General features: G+C 39.7%; 1 protein-coding gene across 7 annotated transcripts in view; it reads left to right on the forward strand.

Moving 5' to 3' along the window:
• The window catches only part of cacna1ba (calcium voltage-gated channel subunit alpha1 Ba), a 598,950-nt gene that overhangs the window by 223,303 nt on the left and 357,043 nt on the right, over positions 1-18,604 (forward strand). For all 7 annotated transcript variants that reach the window (XM_087998499.1, XM_087998494.1, XM_087998493.1 and 4 more), the window contains exons 4-5: positions 719-810; positions 6,609-6,761. In XM_087998499.1, coding sequence (XP_087854625.1) covers positions 719-810; positions 6,609-6,761 — 245 coding nt within the window. The remainder of the gene's footprint in view (positions 1-718; positions 811-6,608; positions 6,762-18,604) is intronic.

Raw genomic sequence — 18,604 nt, forward strand, 5'->3', positions numbered from 1 at the left:
GTTTGTCCTCAAACTGATATTCTTGTGAATTGTCCTGATGAATGCAAAACAGAAAACTTCAATAAAATAATGTCTGTTTTTGGTAATACTTAAGTTTTGTACTACCAAACAACTGAATGTAAAATAATGTAAGCATTGGCTCCAGTTCCAGCCTTAACCAACTGAATTCCTGAAACAGAACATGTTTAACTGTTGCTGAGGACCAATTCCACTCCCAAAGTCACTCGGTATTTTTGTATTTGTTTTGTGTCAACAGCACCCTCAAGTGAACTTGTCAAATTCATCAAGAAAGCCTGCTAAGCCAACTCAGTGAGAAAATAACAATGTTTCTGGCAGCCAGCCAGAACGTATGAACTTTTCACAAGCATGGCTTGAAAAATATATTAAAGCAGCTTTTCTCTCGCTCTCTTCCCTCACTCACTTTGTCTTGATCTCTCATAAGGATTGAGCACATAATGGATTGAGATATATCAAGCCATTACCTAATTGGCATGTCAGTTCTGCAAAACCGTGCCTACCCAGCAGAAATTAACATAAAAGATCCATCAAACATAAAAATTTGAATAAATTGATCGCAATTTGTAAATGCTATCTATTCTTTTTAAGTACAATGATGTATTTAAGTACTGTGTATACTTAAGCTGATTTTATTATGTTTCTATGTGGTGATTTTACAGGGAAGTAAATATTCCAATCTTTATCTTTTATCTTTGCGCAGGATTTTAGCCACTGTTGGAACGGACTTTGATCTGAGAACGTTGAGGGCCGTCCGAGTTTTACGGCCATTGAAACTTGTATCAGGAATTCCAAGTATGTTGAACAATTAGCTTCCATTATTTTTTAAATTTACTTTTTATGCCTAATGTTATAGGTCCTAGATTAACATTTTTATACACTTCTTTATTCATGTTAAAAAAATGTGCATGAAATGCATCTGTAGAATCTATCCCAGGATGACACAGTAGCTCAGTGGTTAGCACTGCTGCCTCATAGCACCAGGGACCCAGGTTCGATTCCAACCTCAGGCAACTGTCTGTGTGGAGTTTGCCTGTTCTCCCTATGTCTGTGTGGGTTTCCTCCGGGTACTCCGGTTTCTTCCTGCAATTCAAAGATGTGCAGATTGGGTGAATTGCCCATAGTATTCAGGAGTGTGTAGGTTAGGTGCATGAGTCAGGGTTAAATGTCGGGGAATGAGTCTGGGTGGGATACTCTTCAGAGGGTTAGTGGGCTTGCTGGGCCAAGACACACAGTAAGGATTCTAAAGAAATCTAGTACTGTCGAATTTCTCCTCAGTCCACTCCTATTTCATGTTTACACACCTCCCCTCAGTAGTATCATCCAAAATCATACCATTTGTTTTCTCATGTAGATTGAGTACACTGAGCTGTACCTCACCAGTTTCTTGACTCCTCCACCCTTACTAAATTATAAGACTGCATATCTCATATTCAATACTGAATGAGCAGAAATATCTTCCTATGAAATATTGGAGGGACCAAAACAATAGATTTTTGTTCAAACATAATCCCTTGGTAACTGCCTCCACTTCTGTTCCTGTCAACAGTACAGGGTTAAACCTGTTAAAGATGAACTTCTGATCACAAATCCATGCCTTTTTAAGACTGTCTGTTTCCTCCTGCCCAGCATTGCCTGATGTTGCCTCTGTCTTAGATCATCCACTGCTAAAATGCTGTCGCATACATTTGTTACCTTTTGACTTGATTATTCAGCACCTTATCATTGATCTTCCATATTGTATGCTCGATTAATCTGAAGTCCTACACTGGTGCTTGTATCTATCTATTTACCAACAAACCCCGTCCTCTCTGATATACATTGGCTCTTGTTCAACCAAAGCCTTGATTTTAAAATTTTGAAACATTTGTACATTAAAGGCACTAGACAAATGCAAGTTGCTATTATTTTATAGACTCCAAGAACACTTGTTTATTATTGACACTAGAATATCAAGGTAAAATCTATGATGTACCATTATATTCCTAAACTTCTTTTTCCCAGTGATCATGACTTTTCATCATCAGTAATAGTTTTCAAACAAAAGTAACCCATTAGTGGTTCTTTCATCATTGCCTAATTCTATTGTGTTTAAACTCTTAATCATCCAAAGCACATATAAAAAATGCATAACCGCATGTTGTTAGAAATCATTTGTGAAGGTGCAATGAATCTCTTATTGTTTGGCCAGTTGATAGTAAAAATACAAAACTCATTAACATCTTTTCCTTTTCACCCAATATATTCTAAAGGGATAACTTTGGTCAAATTTAAATTCCTAATTATTTATATATTGTTCAATTATTTGCAAATTGAATTCTTCTTGTAGCATCCTTTTCATTCTGCTAACTGCTTTCAAAATTAAAATGGAGAAACAGGAATGCCCACATTGTTGGGACACATTATCAATGATTATCAATGAAACTTCATTTCCAATCTCTTTATGCTTTGGATCTATCTTTTTCAGTAACACTCCATGGAAACATTTTTTTCCTCTCTATGACATAATATATTTGAATTTTTAGCTGCTCCAGACTAATTTGCATCCGGCTTCTTGGCTGCTACCACAGGCCAGGAGCAAGCAAGCACTTTCAATGTTAGAATTTGAAATAGCATCTCTAGTTGAGCCCAGGAGACCACCATCTGTTCACAGTACTTCACTAAGGAAGGAAAACGTGTCTGATGCATGGGAACTTGTTTGTCTTGAGTCTATGTTTGAATGATGTTTGGTTCTGAGAATGGATAAAATATAACAGAGCTTGCTTCCTATATATAACTGCCAGCAATATGGCTCAGATAATAACTGCAAATGCATTGATCAACAACATTTTGACTAACAACATACATGCGCTCTCGTTACTTCTAATGGCATACTAGGAAATAATTAAAAACTACCCAAGCCTGGAAAGTTTTTATTCACTTATCTGGGGCTGAATACGAATTTGGGCTCAGAAGTGAATGGTTAGTGTGTAACTGATGGAGCCCTCCCCAGTTTCACTTGCATTGTTTTCCACATCAGCAGCAAATTGCATTTGTATCCCAGCTTTAATGCAGTAAAATTACCCATTGGGTAATATATAATTGGAGAATTATAATGCTCCAATAATTCAAAGGAGCATTATTGAATACATTTAAGACCAAGCCACATGTGTTAGTGGGACAATTGACTGAAAGCTTGATCAAAGACGTAGGTTTTAAGGAATGTTCTCAAAGAGGAGATGTAGAGGGGTTTTGTTTCTGACTGAAGCAGGTGAAGACACAGCCACTAAAAATATAGCAATTAAAATTGGATTGTTCTCGAAGTCAGAATTGGATGAGTATATATTGTCAGAGAATTGTGGGCATGGAGGAGGTTACAGAGATAGAGAGGGGGCCAGGCTATTGAAGGAATAGGAAATGTGGCTGAGAATACGAAAGTTGAGGCACTGTTTAACAGAAAACCAGGTTAGCAAGCTGAATGTTGATGGGATGGAAAGGGGAGGAAATTATGGATAGAAAGCAATACAAGGGAATGAATAGTGGATCTGTGGTTACTGGAAATAATGAGACCATGTGGGATTTCAATATTGAGCGGTTGTGAATTAATTTAGAAAAATTGTAGGAAGGAAGGATTTGAATGAGAAAGAGCAAGAAGAGGTAAGATGTGGGTTTAAATCACCAAAGATGAGAAATAGTTTGGTACAGAAGTTGAGGGAGAGAAGCAGAAAGAAAGCCAAATTTCTGTAATGCTTGGGTGGGGCATCCAGAACATGGATTTTAAATGGGAAGTGTATGTGACAGAGATGCTCAGAGGGTAGGGAGAACCACCAAGGTGTGATTTAGACATCAGGGCTTTTCCAGAAGAATGATAATTTGAACTGGATGAATGATGGAAAGGTGGCGTCGCTTTATAAAAAGAAAATTATCAGTCCCCTCTCCTCGCATCCATCAAGGCCAGAGTGCCTTTATAATCAGTCACAGGCAACTCTTGAATAACAAGGGATTGCTTTCACAATAGAAATTATGTTCTGGAGGGAGATGTGGAGAGGATGATGGTCAACAATCAGCTAGTATAGTACGCAACAATGCCATGAGGTACAGTAGGAAGCTCAATGATGATATAAGGCACAGTCAGGCGAGATGGCAACAAAATTCTCATTTGTGACACATGGACCCCAGTTTTACCTCCATGGAAATGGGTGCCCTTTTACTAGATTAACATCCAGCCATTACAATGTCTTATTACAGTTTAGTGCCATTCACTGATTCCCACCCAATTCCTTGCCCAGCAGTTGGTCACCCTCTCCCCCAGCAGACTTGTTTAACAAGCTAAATACAAAACTGCCTACCAGCATATATTGCAGAGGCCAGCAGTCCCTAGGACTTCTGCTGCAGGGAATTGGAATGCACAAGAATTGCAGTATTTTAAAATAATTTGTGGGATGCAGACATCACTGGCTTGGTCAGCATTTATTGCGCATTCCTAATTATCCAGAGGGTAGTTTAGAGTCAACTACATTGCTGTGGTTCTGAGGCACATGTAGGTCAGACCTGGTGAGGATGGCCATTTCCTTCCCTAAAGTGAACCAAATGGATTTTTCTGACAATTGAGAATAATTTTGTGGTGATCATTAGACACCTAACTCCAGATTTTATTTTCACATTGAATTCAAATCATGGTGGGATTTGAATCTAGGGCCCCAGATCATTACTGGGGTCTCTGGATTAATAGTCTGGCAATAGTATCACTAAGCCCTCACCTCCCATAATGCAGTGAAATCAAGAATGCTGTACAGCTAATGATTGGGACTTATGTAGGGTTATGGAATGGGTCTTGGACCTGGTATAAGTCAGAGAAAGGCTGCAACTATGACCATCTATGCCTGTGTCTGCTGAAAGGCAGGATCAGACAGCCCTTGTAGCTGCTAAAGCCACGAGAGAAAATCACCCCACCATTATCCAATTGATTTTGTACTTTCAGACTTTATGAAAACAGGACATCTGTCATATAGTTAGTGGAGTTCAATGCCATTTCCTAACTTGCAGGCTGACTTCAGCCAGGTAAAATAATTCACCGCAGGAGCTGTCAGAACCCTGTCTGCTCTATCGCGGCTTTTCAAATTCAAACACACATGAATCATCATTAATCCTTAATAATCAGTCACAGTGCTTTGATTAAATGAAGTCAAATATGGTTAAAGATAAGTCTAGCCTGAATAAGGAGCCTCACATGATATACTCCAGTGCTTCACAGGACATCAGATCAATCCCCTCCTGATATGCTAGTTACAATGAATAAAAGCAAACAAAAAAAGATAGTGGCTCAAATGTTATATGCAGAAAATGAATAAGGTTTTATTTTGAAGCAGTTTGTACCATACAAATGTTGTAATGAGGGCTGTGTATGTGCAAGCTCTAGTCAAGTACAACGAGATGTCTATTAATGCTTGTTGCTCAGATTTCTATCACAGAATGGATCTGTGTTTGGTAAGGTAATGCTGCATTCAATTTATGCATGAACTGATTATTTCGGATAAAACGGCCCTTTTGCCTCATAAGGTCAGATCAGTCTTATTGTTTCTATCCATGGCATACAAAGGAGAATATTTAGGGGGGAATTAATTATACTTGCTGAAGTAATTCCACAGAGGCCAGCATCCTGTCACCAAGTCACTCTTTATTTACGCGTGGAGAGTCCTTGACACTGATCTAGCTCCCTCAGAGCCAGTTGTCATGGTGAACTGATGTCTGACATTACGGTAAATATCTGTCAGCCAGGGCTCTCTGATTGGACCAGATTAACAGACCTAATCAGGGAACTCATATTCTGTGAGGTCCACCTAGCTGACCTTGTTACAGTCACTATACTTCTCTCCTTAAAGAAGAACAGCATTCATTGTAACATGCAGTTTTAATCTTTCTCGTAGTCACTTGCTGAAGTCTGTGCTGGGAAAGTCTAATATAGTGCATTTCTTTCAACATGGTTATATTCTATTTCTCCAGTTTTGGAATTAACCCCCATGTGTAAACATTAAAAGTTCAACAGAAATATTAAAACCAGAGTTGCCAGCATTTTCATTTTAAATTTCTTTTTTTTTGCATTTCATTTAAAATGGGCTTCAATCTTTATTCTTATAATTACCTGCAGAGTATTTTCGAAAGTATAACTTTTGAACAGTAATTGCAAGTTATATTTCGCGGCCTTTTTTTGATGGAGAGATATCCATGAAATATTTTCTAATATGTTCTCTGTATTTTGAATTTATTTGCATTTGATACATTCTGATGGAAACATACATAGAGATTAATTTCCTTTTCAGTACTGTATTCCACAGTCACCAGTATCTCGGTTTAATTGTGCCTGTGAATAACAGACTTGAACATGTAATTTTAAATCAAGCATGTTTTTCAATAAGATAAATGCAATTTGAATTGACTGAGCAGCAAATCAGCTGATATAGGATCCTAGGAATAGACTATTCATCCCTTTGAGCCTGTTCTGTTATTCACTCAGAGAACTCTGATCTGTACCATAGCTCAGTCTACCTGTCTTGGTTTTATAGTCTAAACTAAGTCCTAGCAAAATCTATCAATTCCTGTCTTCATTCAATCAGGTTTACAAGTCGTACTGAAGTCGATCATGAAGGCGATGGTGCCATTGCTTCAGATTGGGCTTCTCTTGTTCTTTGCGATTGTGATGTTTGCCATTATTGGTCTGGAATTCTACATAGGAAAATTTCACCAAACCTGCTTCAGTAAAGAAACAGGTAAGGAAACATATCGCTACTTTGGAATGATGCTATCAGATTTTACAATGCTGTTACTTTATTATTGCAATCCAGAATAGTGAAATAGCAATTTTTAAAAAAATGTTTCCTTAATTTCTAAATTTCTCTGATGCATCCAAAATTGGAGCAGTTTCTCTATACCTCTCATTGAATGATATCCTCAATAGATTTTTTTTGGTTAAAAACAGACCACTTGCTCTTTTGGTTTAAAAATACAAGCATTTACAAAGAACCCCTTGTTGAGTAGGGTTGAGTAGCTCAAATGATGTACTATTTGAAACATATGCCTTTGCAAATATCTGATATAAAGGATTGAAGTATGGAGTTATCTGACTCTTTGACATCTACAACAGTCAGATTAGAAAACATATTTAAATGTAACAACAGTGATTCTAGATCTAATTTTCAATATTACACAAGTTAAATTAAATATACATTAAAGAATCAAATCTATTTTCTAGCTACAGTGGTAGAGAATATTTTTTAATTTTAATCGTGCTTACATGTGTTTTTTTTAAATAAATGGTCATATTCTGCTTTAAGCTCAGTGACAAAGGTGCTGTGTAAATGTTTTTGCTGTGGCAGATGGAAAGCTTGGTTCCATTCAATGTGTTCCCTAGTTTAGATACTGGATTTCCAGGCAGGTTATTGTAAATGTTCCTGGAACTGAAACTGTTTATAACTTTCCAAAACACCACAGTATTTCTGGTAAATTAATCAACTAATTACTTATTTCATCTTCAGAAGTTGGAAAACTTGATTCTGAAATATAATACTCCCGTTGTTCAAGTTGGAAGTCACCTCTTGTGTTATTTGCACGTTTTCAGGAATATTTGATTAGATTGTAACGGTTCACCCAATCCTGTTGAAAATACCTTTTGGTGCTACCTTAACAGTAGTGAAATGCTAGAGGCCAGCAGGTATTGCTCTGAGTAAAAGCAAGTTTCGAGGGATTTATATATTCTTTCATCAGTTAACATCTTGTTCTTTTCTCAGTTCATTCAGTTACTCCATGGGGTGGTATGATTTATGCATTCAAGTTAGTAAAGGGACCAGATATTGGAGATCATGGCAAGCTTTTTGATGATGGCCTGGACAGTAAATCACAAGGATGTGTCATGTACTTAAAAAATGTACGTTGAAAAGGAGGTGCAGGAATGTAGCAACAGAAGGATAAACAGCTCAATTGGGAATGTAGTTCATTGATTGTTGTCAGTTTTAAAAACAGGTTGTTTAGAGGGCTGAAAAATGCAGTCAGTTTTGATTCTTTCAAATGCATATTAATTCAGTTACTTCAGAGAACCATATATTGGATACAGTGTGAGAGTAATATGAAAGTTGATGCTAAAGGTGCAGACAGCATAAGAGAAAATTAGATCTTCAGTTCTTAAACCTTCCCACCTCTGCAGTTTTCCTAATTTTATGTCTAAGATTGTGGTGGACAAAATGATAGATGTTGATTGCTGTAGTAGGTCAAGAAATCCCATTATTGATGCATCATGTCACAAAAACCAAACCAGGTGGGCTGTGCTCTTTTATCATCTAGCAATTTATATAATATTTCTTAACAATGTGATTATGAACATTCATAATACCCCATCTAGGCACTTCTGATCATTATCTCTATTGTTGTAAATGGATGGAGATAATGTTTTCATCCATGTTTGTATTTAAACAACATATCTGAAAAGCGAACAGAAGGAATTCAACAAATCTGGCACATAGACAGGCCATGGGCCAAGGAAAAACTGATTAGTTTTTCAATAAAATCCCAACACAGGTTCTGGATTTTTAAAATTAAGGTTGTTTATTTAGAATGTTGTTGATTGTCTCGGCTCTTATGGTGGAATTTGTCATAGTTGTCAAAATGTGAACAGAGTTTTCAGAGCAGATTGATGGGTGTGGATTGGCCTGAAGCCTCTTCAGTGAGATGGAAGCTCTTAACAAAATATATATTTATTTCTGCTTTTGGCATGGGACTATTAACAAGGCAAAGACAAATCTCAGTTGTGCTGCAAATTGTAATAAAGTTAAGATAGCATGGTTGAGTTATGCACTCTACTGAATGCTCTCTTTCCTTGATAAGAAATTAAATTTAATATTCTGAAGTAACTCTTGTAAAGATTGAACTGGCAACAAAAATGGTCATCAAAATCAAATGGAAAAAAAACTTCTTGAAGGAAGAGAAGGCTTAGTTGGTATTTGACTGTGACTTCACCAGAATGAATGAAATATATGTATCAGAATTCTATTATCAATTGTACTTCTAAAATACTAGCCTAACGTTTCTTCTGCAGTTCTTATTTATACTGCAGTATTGTTAAAATTCAGTTGCTTTTTCATACTTATACTGCAATTGCATATACAATTTTTTGGAAGACATTTGAGTTGATGTCTTTAAATAATATTCTATTTCAGATAAAAACAAGTTATGCACTGAAGTACAATTCATTATGGCTTTTAACAGTCACAAAATTCTGAGTACTCAGTGGAAAAGTATCTTAACCTCCAGTTCAAATAACAACTATGAAGAATCATGTTTATTCATTCAATAACGGGATGGCAAACATTACCAATTAATGATATTTCATTAATCTGAGCACCTTGTGATTTGATGAGACCTGCAAGATTTTGAACTGTGGCCTTATTGTTCTAAATGAGAAAGGTACAATGGTTCAGTGGTTCAGTGCACTGCTGCCTCATAGTGCTAGGAATCCGAGTTTGATTCTAGCCTCGGATGACTGTTTGTGTGGAGTCTGCACATTCTGCCATGTTTGCGTGGGTTTCCTCCCACATTCCAAAGATGTGCAGTCTAAGTGAATTGGCCATGCTAAATTGCCCATTGTGTTCAGGGATGCATAGGTTAGGCGCATTTGTCAGGAGTAAATGTCGAGCACTGGGGTAGGGAAAATGGGTCTGGGTGGGTTGCACTTTGTGGGCCAAATGGCCTGTTTCCACACTATAGGGATTCTATCAATAAATGGAACTCAATATTACTAATTCTTATCATGAACTACAATATCATATGTTTCTCAACTGTATCCTGCATTTCTAACAACAGTACTTTGTACAAAGTTACTTCTGTTACGAGAGTAATCAATTCCAGTTCGTCTTGGTGAGAAATATGGCTATATGTATACCACAGTTTCATTATTCCTGTGTCAAACCCATTGCACTAGCAGCTTTTAAGGATAAAGAAAGAAACAGAAGATAGAGGGAATAGGTGAATTTGATAATGATAAAGAAAGATAAAGATAAAGTGACAGCATAGTCTTTTTGGACTGAAGGGCCTCTTCTGTACTGCATGATTCTATGAAGGACAACTAAAGAAAAGAAAAAAAAATGCATTATTTGAGATGAGCAGGAGACACAAAAAAGAATGATCAAACTTCACATTTAGCATTTTAAGCACAAGATTGAGATTAAGTAGTTTAACTTGTTTCATTTCAGAGCCAGATAGGTTAATTGCCATTTAGCAACAAGAACATTGTTAAAAAGGTCAAGCAGCAACTGTGGGGAAAGATAAAAAACCAGAATTAATGTTTCAGATTGATCATGCTTGAGGTCAAGCATTAACCCTGTTTCTTCTTCAATCTGCCAATCTGCTGAGTATTGTCAGCATTCCCTGATTTTGCTTCAGATTGCCAGAATCTGCAGTAATTTGCTTACTGAATAGTTTCCTAAATTGCATCATTCCTGGTTAAATAGGTTAAAACATGTGTTGCAAGCTAGATAAATATTGATTCCAAAATGTGGGCAATAACATTTTACTTAATGCAAAACAAACTCCCTTGATATTATACATGGAGAGTTGAGGTCAAGTCAGTGGTCTTCACGTCAAGAGGATTAAAAAGTAGTGCAGGTTGGGGAAAGAAGGATAGAAATACAAGGGAGTAGGGCAGGCCTGGAGAAAGAGTGGAGAGGAGAAAGAATGAAGGTGTGATGGGGAGCTGAATATGAAGACGGAGAAGGAAAAGGGGAGCCAGGACAGAGCAATTGACAAAGGTTGGGTGAAAGGACCAACAGAATACAACCATTGATAATACTGAGAAAAGACACAACACTTCCTCATAAACATGCTGGTTTTCCCCTTAAATTGGGCTTATTGTGAATTGTTCTAATGGGTACAAGACGAAAAAGCTTCAACTAAGTCTGTCCTTTTTTAGCAATACTCAAGTACTGTTCCACCAAATAACAATCATTGGTGCATCGTTCTGGACCAAGGCTTGAATCTTCACTGGAAGGGGTGAGGCAAAGGATGTCATGGAGACATGGAAGGAAGATAGAAGGGAGGATAGGAGAGGATGCTGAATGGGGTAAAAACAATGACTGCAGATGCTGGAAACCAGATTCTGGATTAGTGGTGCTGGAAGAGCACAGCAGTTGAGGCAGCATCCAAAGAGCTTTGAAATCAACGTTTTGGGCAAAAGCCCTTCATCATGAAGGGCTTTTGCCCGAAACGTCGATTTCGAAGCTCCTTGGATGCTGCCTGAACTGCTGTGCTCTTCCAGCACCACTAATCCGGGGATGCTGAATGGACCAAGCATGAAGGATAGAATGCAATAATGGATGTGGAAGGGTCTGTTTTGAACTCAAGGTCAATATGTCTCTCAAGTGCTGAAGTTTGAGTGGCTCAATTTCACCTCAGAGTTTGATCTGGAAAGGAGAGCACATGTTTCTGATACGGAAGGGAATGTGACTGAGTAAAAGTTTTTTTTGCGTGTTTGTTTTGAGTTTATTATTGGTTGGACTTTAAACAGCGAAAACATTTTCAGCTGAGTTTCGAAGATCACGATGGTCAGCAATTATCCTTAACTCCATATCTCTTGGCTTTAGCTGAATAAGATAGGGACATTTAAATGTTCTTTCAATAATATCATACAGAATATTCTGTCTGTACATACTGCAAAATTAAAAACATTCAGTTTCCACTGAAAATTAACCAGCAAATTATGCACAAAATCTGACAAATGCTCAAGGTCAGAGCTGACCATTCTGAAACAGAATAGGAAAATTGCCCATGTACTCCAAGAATCTGCTTTTTAAATTGGATGGTGCAATTTGGGGGTTACATTAGACTGTGCAGTGTTAATTATGTATAAATTGAGTGATCTTTGGATTGCATAGAATCCCTACAGTTTGGAAACAGGCCATACAGCCTGACAAATCCACACAAAGCATCCAAAGAGTATCCCGCCCAGACCCATTCCCCTACCCTATTACGTTGTATTTCCCCTGACTAATGCACCTAATCTATGCATCTGTGAATACTGTGGGCAATTTAGCATGGCCAATTCACCTAAGTTGTACATCTTTGGATTGTTGGAGGAAACCCACACAGACACAGGGAGAATACACAAACTCCACATAGTTGCCTGAGTCTGGGATCCACCCCAGGTCCCGTGAGGCAGCAGTGCTAACCACTGAGCCACTGTGCTGCCATAGTATTTAGGTAGTGGATATTAACCAGAAATTCATTGTGCTCCTATATATGGTACGAGACTGAAACTATGGTTGGATTTGGAAGTGCATGTCTGTAATATGTATCAAAGTAAATAAATGCTTGCAAGTCTAGAATGCTTAGGTTTTGGTCTTGCCCTTCACTGTCTGACCATCAGGAACAGAAAAGTTAGCGCTGCTCTGAAGGCATTTCATTGATTAAAAACTTGACAATGGGACTGCAGAGGTGCTGGTGCACTTCTGACAGCAAATGGGCAGGATGCCACTTTGGTGAAGTGGCTTGTGTATGCAGCTGGCAGGGGCATAGAGGTTATGATATGAATTTTCTGATAACTTTAACTTGACACCTGAGATGTCACGTCCAAACATGATGCTATTTTCAATGAACTGTCTAAAACTTGAAATGCTAAAAATGATGCTAAACAGGATAAGTATCTCCCATTTAAAGGAATTATGAATTACTTAAAGATAGTTGCTGAATTATTTCTTTTAGTTGCATATATGCCCCTGTTTGTGACTTGCCTTAGATTTGAATATTTTTAAGTGGTGTGACTGACTGATGGACTTCTCTATTTAATTGAAAGCTTGGGCTGAACCAAGTTGCTTCCAGGCACAGATGGTACAGGGTTTATTTTGGTTTTGAGAACGAGTGAAATAATGAAGAAAGGTCACACAACAGGACAAGCTGCTGGAGGAAGGAAGGGTTGGAAGGGGAAGCCATATCCACTAAGATATGGCGGCACGGTAGTTCAGCGGTTAGCACTGCTGCCTCAGCACCAGGGACCTGGGTTCAACTCAACCTTGGGCGACAATCTGTGTGGAGTTTGCATGTTCTCCTCGTCCCTGTGTGGGTTTCTTCCCACAGTCGAAAGATGTACAGGTTCGGTGGATTGGCCATGCTAAATTGCCCAAAGTGTCCAGGGATGTGCAGGCAAGGTAGAGTAGCCATGGGTAATGCAGGGTTATAGGGATAGAATAGGGGGTGGGATACTGTTTGGAAGGTCGGTGTGGACTCGATGAGCTGAATGGCCTGCTTCCACACTGTAGAGGTTCTAAGAGTCCTTAAGGAACAATTTTCTTTTACTTCAATTTCAATAAAAACAATACCTAAGATCTATTTGCTTTGCAAAAGAGGCCTGAAAACTGCAAACTGCTGTAGCTTCAAAGTAGGGTATGAGCAGCATCACCTGTGGCTGTCAAAGTAACTGTGACTCAACTTCTAAGCTGTTGGTTCTGATGAAGCTGCTGCTGCAGATATAAGCAACAGTTTGTAAAATGCTGCTGCACAAGCAACATGAATACATTTCTCTATTCACAGAGGAAGGTCATTTCATTGCTTTTTATCAAAATCAATCATAAGGGTTTACATAGATTGCAGGTTTCAGTATAACACAGGGTGCTGTCAATTTCATTCACATTGCCTTGCTCTGCTTTATGTGAAAGGGACCATTTTCATGAACTAAAATGCTTGTTAACTTGACTAAAATCATGATTCCTTCACTTCTGTATCATCTCCACAATTTGTGTGTTTGATCTCACATTAGTGAATCAGGACTTGCTACTGGGTGTCAAGGATTTTTCACTGAAGATATAGCTTACCATTCCAATAAGGGGCCCAGGCATATGTGCATGGTAGGATTACAATGAGAGATACATGTTGTCACAAGGAAAATGAGAAAGCACACCGTCAATTTTTGCTGTCTGGACTGTTCTTGGGAAACCACAGCAGGTATCAGAATGTTTGGTTCAAAACCACACCAACTTCACCTCCACTTCCACCTCCAGTTCCACCTCCGCCTCCACCCACTCTGCCCTTTGTTCTGTTTGTTTACACGGTGGTGTACCTGGTTATGCTGTAGAATTTTGGAGAGGTTTTTGTTAATAAGTTTATACCTCACTTGAGTGAATTTATAATAATCCAACTCCTTAATTTAGATTAAGTCAAAGGAATCTATTTAAGAACATAGAACATTACAGCGCAGTACAGGCCCTATGGCCCTCAATGTTGCGCCAAGCTGTGAAACCAATCTGAAGCCCATCTAACCTACACTATTCCATTTTTGTCCATATGTTTATCCAATGACCATTTAAATGCCCTTAAAGTTGGTGAGTCTACCACTGTTGCAGGCAATGTGTTCCACACCCCTACTACTCTCTGAGTAAAGAAACTACCTCTGACATCTGTCCTATATCTATCACCCCTCAATTTACGTCCCCTCATGCTAGCCATCACCATCGAAGGAAAAAGGCTCTCACTGTCCACCCTATCTAACCCTCTGATTATCTTATATGTCTCAATGAAATCACCTCTCAATCTTCTCTCTGACAAAATCTCTATCTTTTCTTTTTTTTGATCCTTGGGAACCAAAACTATTCACAGTATTCCGGTCATGGTTTCACGAGTGTCTTATACAGTTTTACCAAAGTATCCCTATTTTCATACTCTATTCACTTTGAAATAAAAGAGAAAATTCCATTTGCATTCCCTAGTACTTGCAGAACATGGATGCAAGCTTTATTTATAATTCATACACAAAGCCTGCCAAACTCTTCTGTCTGTAACTTTCTGCAATCTTTCCTCTTTTAAACAATATTCAGATCTTCTATTCTTTCTACTAAAGTGCATAATCTCACATTTTCCCACGTTCTATTACATCTGCCAAGCTTTTTTTTGTCACTTTCCGAACCTGGTTATATCCCTCTGCAGACTTTGTGAAATCCTCATTACCTGCCTTCCCACCTATTTTTGTGAGGTCCACAAACTTGGCTATAGTACCCTCACTCCTATCACCTGAGTCATTTATAGTAAATAATTGAGGGCCTCAAGACTGATTCCTGTAATACCAGTCACAGATTACCCTTCTGAAAATGCCCCACTCTTTGCTTATTCTGTGTGGCTTTAATGCATTGGAATCAGCTGGATCTTGTTGATTACAAGATCCTTGATTGGGGTTATTAACATGGGCCAATCAGGAAAGCCCTAGCTGACCAAAATAACCCAGAGCTGCTCCTGATCTTCGGGCACCCGGTACGGAGGAGGGAGGGCAGGTCTGAAGACCTCCTCGTGGGTCTGCTCCTGGGCCTGGCCAAACTGGCCATTAACAGGTCCAGGCAGCGGGCCGTGGAGGGGGTCGTTAGGGCCGACTGCCTGCCCCTCTTCCGCGGTTATGTTAGAGCCCGGGTGTCCTTGGAGAAGGAGCATGCGGTGTCGACCAACACCCTGGAGTTGTTCAGGGAGAGGTGGGCGCCGCAGGGAGTGGAGTGCATCATTTCTCCCTCCAATTCTATTTTGATTTAGTCCCTACCCTCCCCCTCACTGTTTTGATCACACAGCACTGTCCCTTGATGTGAAGGGCAGTGCTTGTCACTGGCCACCCCTGGGTGTTTTCCTATCTTCCTGGTGGTGGAAATTTAATAAAGATTCGTGCACTTTGTTTTTAAAAAAAAAGAAAAAGAAAAAAATAACCCAGAGCTGCTCCTGATCTTCGGGCACCCAGTATGGAGGAGGGAGGGCAGGTCTGAAGACCTCCTCGTGGGTCTGCTCCTGGGCCTGGCCAAACTGGCCATCAACAGGTCCAGGCAGCGGGCCGTGGAGGGGGTCGTTAGGGCCGACTGCCTGCCCCTCTTCCGCGGTTACATTAGGGCCCGGTTGTCCTTGGAGAAGGAGCACGCGGTGTCCACCAATACACTGGAGTTGTTCAGGGAGAGGTGGGCGCCGCATGGAGTGGAGTGCATCATTTCTCCCTCCAACTCTATTTTGATTTAGTCCCTACCCTCCCCTTCACTGTTTTGATCACACAGCACTGTCCTTTGATGTGAAGGGCAGTGTTCATCACTGGCCACCCGGGTATTTTCCTATCTTCCTGGTGGTGGAATTTGAATAAAGATTCGTGCACTTTGTGTCTTTCACTGTGTCTCACACCTGCACACACGCACCATGGGTGCTGGGGATAAAATAAGAAAAAAAAGAAGAAAAAAAAAGAAGAAAAAAAGAAAAAAAAGAAAAAAATAACCCAGAGGTCAGTGCTGGTCACTGGCCACCCGGGTGTTTTCCTATCTTCCTGGTGGTGGGAATTGAATAAAGATTTATGCACCTTGTGTCTCTCACTGTGTCTCACACCTACACACACACAAAAAAAACAAAAAAAAGAACAGGTGTTTCTCCCTGCCCTCTCCTTCACTGTTTTGAAAAAAGATTAAAACAAAAATAACCCAGAGCTGTGTGTCTACTGGCATGACCAAGCAGTCTAAGGTAATGCTTTTAGGTTCCAAACTCTAAGGAGGTACTGGTTCAGATCCTAATGTTGCCACTTGTGCGGATAGCTTATTTCCGTGGTTATGTCAGAGCCCAGATGTCCCTGGAAAAGGAGCACCAACACCCTTGAAGTTTTCAGGGAGAGGTGGGCGCCGCAGGGAGTGAAGTGCATTATTTCTCCCTCCAACTCTATTTTGATTTAATCCCTGCCCCCGCTTTACTGTTTGATCACACAGTATTGCCCTCTGATGTGAAGGGCACAGCTTGTCACTGGTCACTTGGGTGTTTCCTTTCTTCCTGGTGGTGGAAATTGAATAAAGATTCGTACACCTTGTGTCTTTTACTGTGTCTCACATCTGCACACACACAACATGGGTGCTGGGGAAAAAATAAGCACTCTGCAGTTGGGCAGTAGTGTAGGGGTAAAAAAAAATAAACAGGAATGTCAGAGGTTTTGTTCACACTGAGAGCTAAAAAACAGAAAAAAAATCCCAGAGCTGTGTGTCTACTGGCATGACCAAGCAGTCTAAGGTAATGCCTTTAGGTTCCAAACTCTAAGGAGGTACTGGTTCAGATCCTAATGTTGCCACTTGTGCGGATAGCTTATTTCCGTAGTTATGTCAGAGCCCAGATGTCCCTGGAAAGGGAGCACCAACACCCTTGAGGTTTTCAGGGAAAGGTGGGCATTGCAGGGAGTGGAGTGCATTATTTCTCCCTCCAACTCTGTTTTGATTTAATCCCTGCCCTTCTCTTTACTGTTTGATCATGCAACATCGCCCTCTGTGAAGGGCATTGCTTGTCACTGGCCACTTGGATGTTTCCTTTCTTCCTGGAGGTAGAAATTGAATAAAGATTTGTACACCCATTGTCTTTCACTGTGTCTCATACCTACACACACACAACATGGGTGCTGGGGAAAATATAAACACTACCGCAGTTGCAGTTAGGTGGTAGTGGGGATCTTATAGAGAGAGAAAAAAAAAACATTTTAGTGTCTCACACCTGCACACACACAAAAAAATAGCATAACCAGGAGATGTTAGGCGGTAGTGCGGGGGAAAATGGTATTAAAAAAATACCCAGGAGATAGAAAAAAAGAAAAGAAAATATAACCAGGAGATTATAATCTCCTCAGGTGAGGACTGAAAAAAAAATAAACAGGGGATTCTGAATCTCCTCAGAAAAAAATGTAACTAGGAAATTAACTTGCAACTACCCATAAGATTGTAAGACCTTAAGACATAGGAGCAGAAATTAGGCCATTCAGCCCATTGAGTCTGCTCTGCCATTCAGTCATGGCTGATGAGTTTCTCAACCCCATTCTCCTGCTTTCTCCCCATAACCTTCGATCCCCTGATACTCAAGAATTATAACCAAGACTCTGAGCTGGCTGGCTACAGTCAGTGTACTGTGCACATGTACTTGGTGATGAGATATCAGCCTCTACGCAGTTACTCCAGCAGTGATGAGAGTGGGAGTTAACCCACACGTACAAAGTCCAATGGATTAGTGGTAAAAAGGCCAGGCCCAATTGGGGTGGAATTAATTGAGAAAGATTCCCGTAGATTGGCTCAACATTTTTCGATTAGAAAATGGTTGCCTCAGTGAAGTTCTAGTGAAATGCCCAGGAGTATTTCAGGAAGGGCTTGGGACTATTAAAGGGGCCAAAGCCACTTTATTTGTTGACCAGGAAGCAAATCTGAGAATTTTGCAAGGCCACCCAGTGATATTTGCCTTGCAGGCAAAGATAGTGGCTAGAGAGCGAAGGAATTATCAAACCAGTGCAGGTTGCGGAATTGGTAGCACCAGTCATACAGATTGAGAAGCCTGATGGCTCAGTCTGCCTTTGTGTTTCTTACAGCTGGATAAATACCCAATCCCTCACATAAAGGACTTGTATGGCAAAGTTGGTGGGAGGACTATCCTTTTTGAAGCTGGACATAAGCCATGCCTACCTGTATTTGTGAGCAGATGAGGATTCCCAGAACTACACTACAATTAACATCCATAAGGATTTACATCAATATACAAGGCTGCCATTTGAGGTATCACCCAGCACCCTTTTCCAGTGGACCACTGAAAACATTTTGCAAGGGCTACCCCAGGT

The sequence above is a fragment of the Chiloscyllium plagiosum genome, unplaced genomic scaffold, assembly GCF_037043375.1.
Source record: "Chiloscyllium plagiosum isolate Xiang-an unplaced genomic scaffold, Cpla_swu_hap1 HiC_scaffold_21, whole genome shotgun sequence".
Lineage (NCBI taxonomy): Eukaryota > Metazoa > Chordata > Chondrichthyes > Orectolobiformes > Hemiscylliidae > Chiloscyllium > Chiloscyllium plagiosum.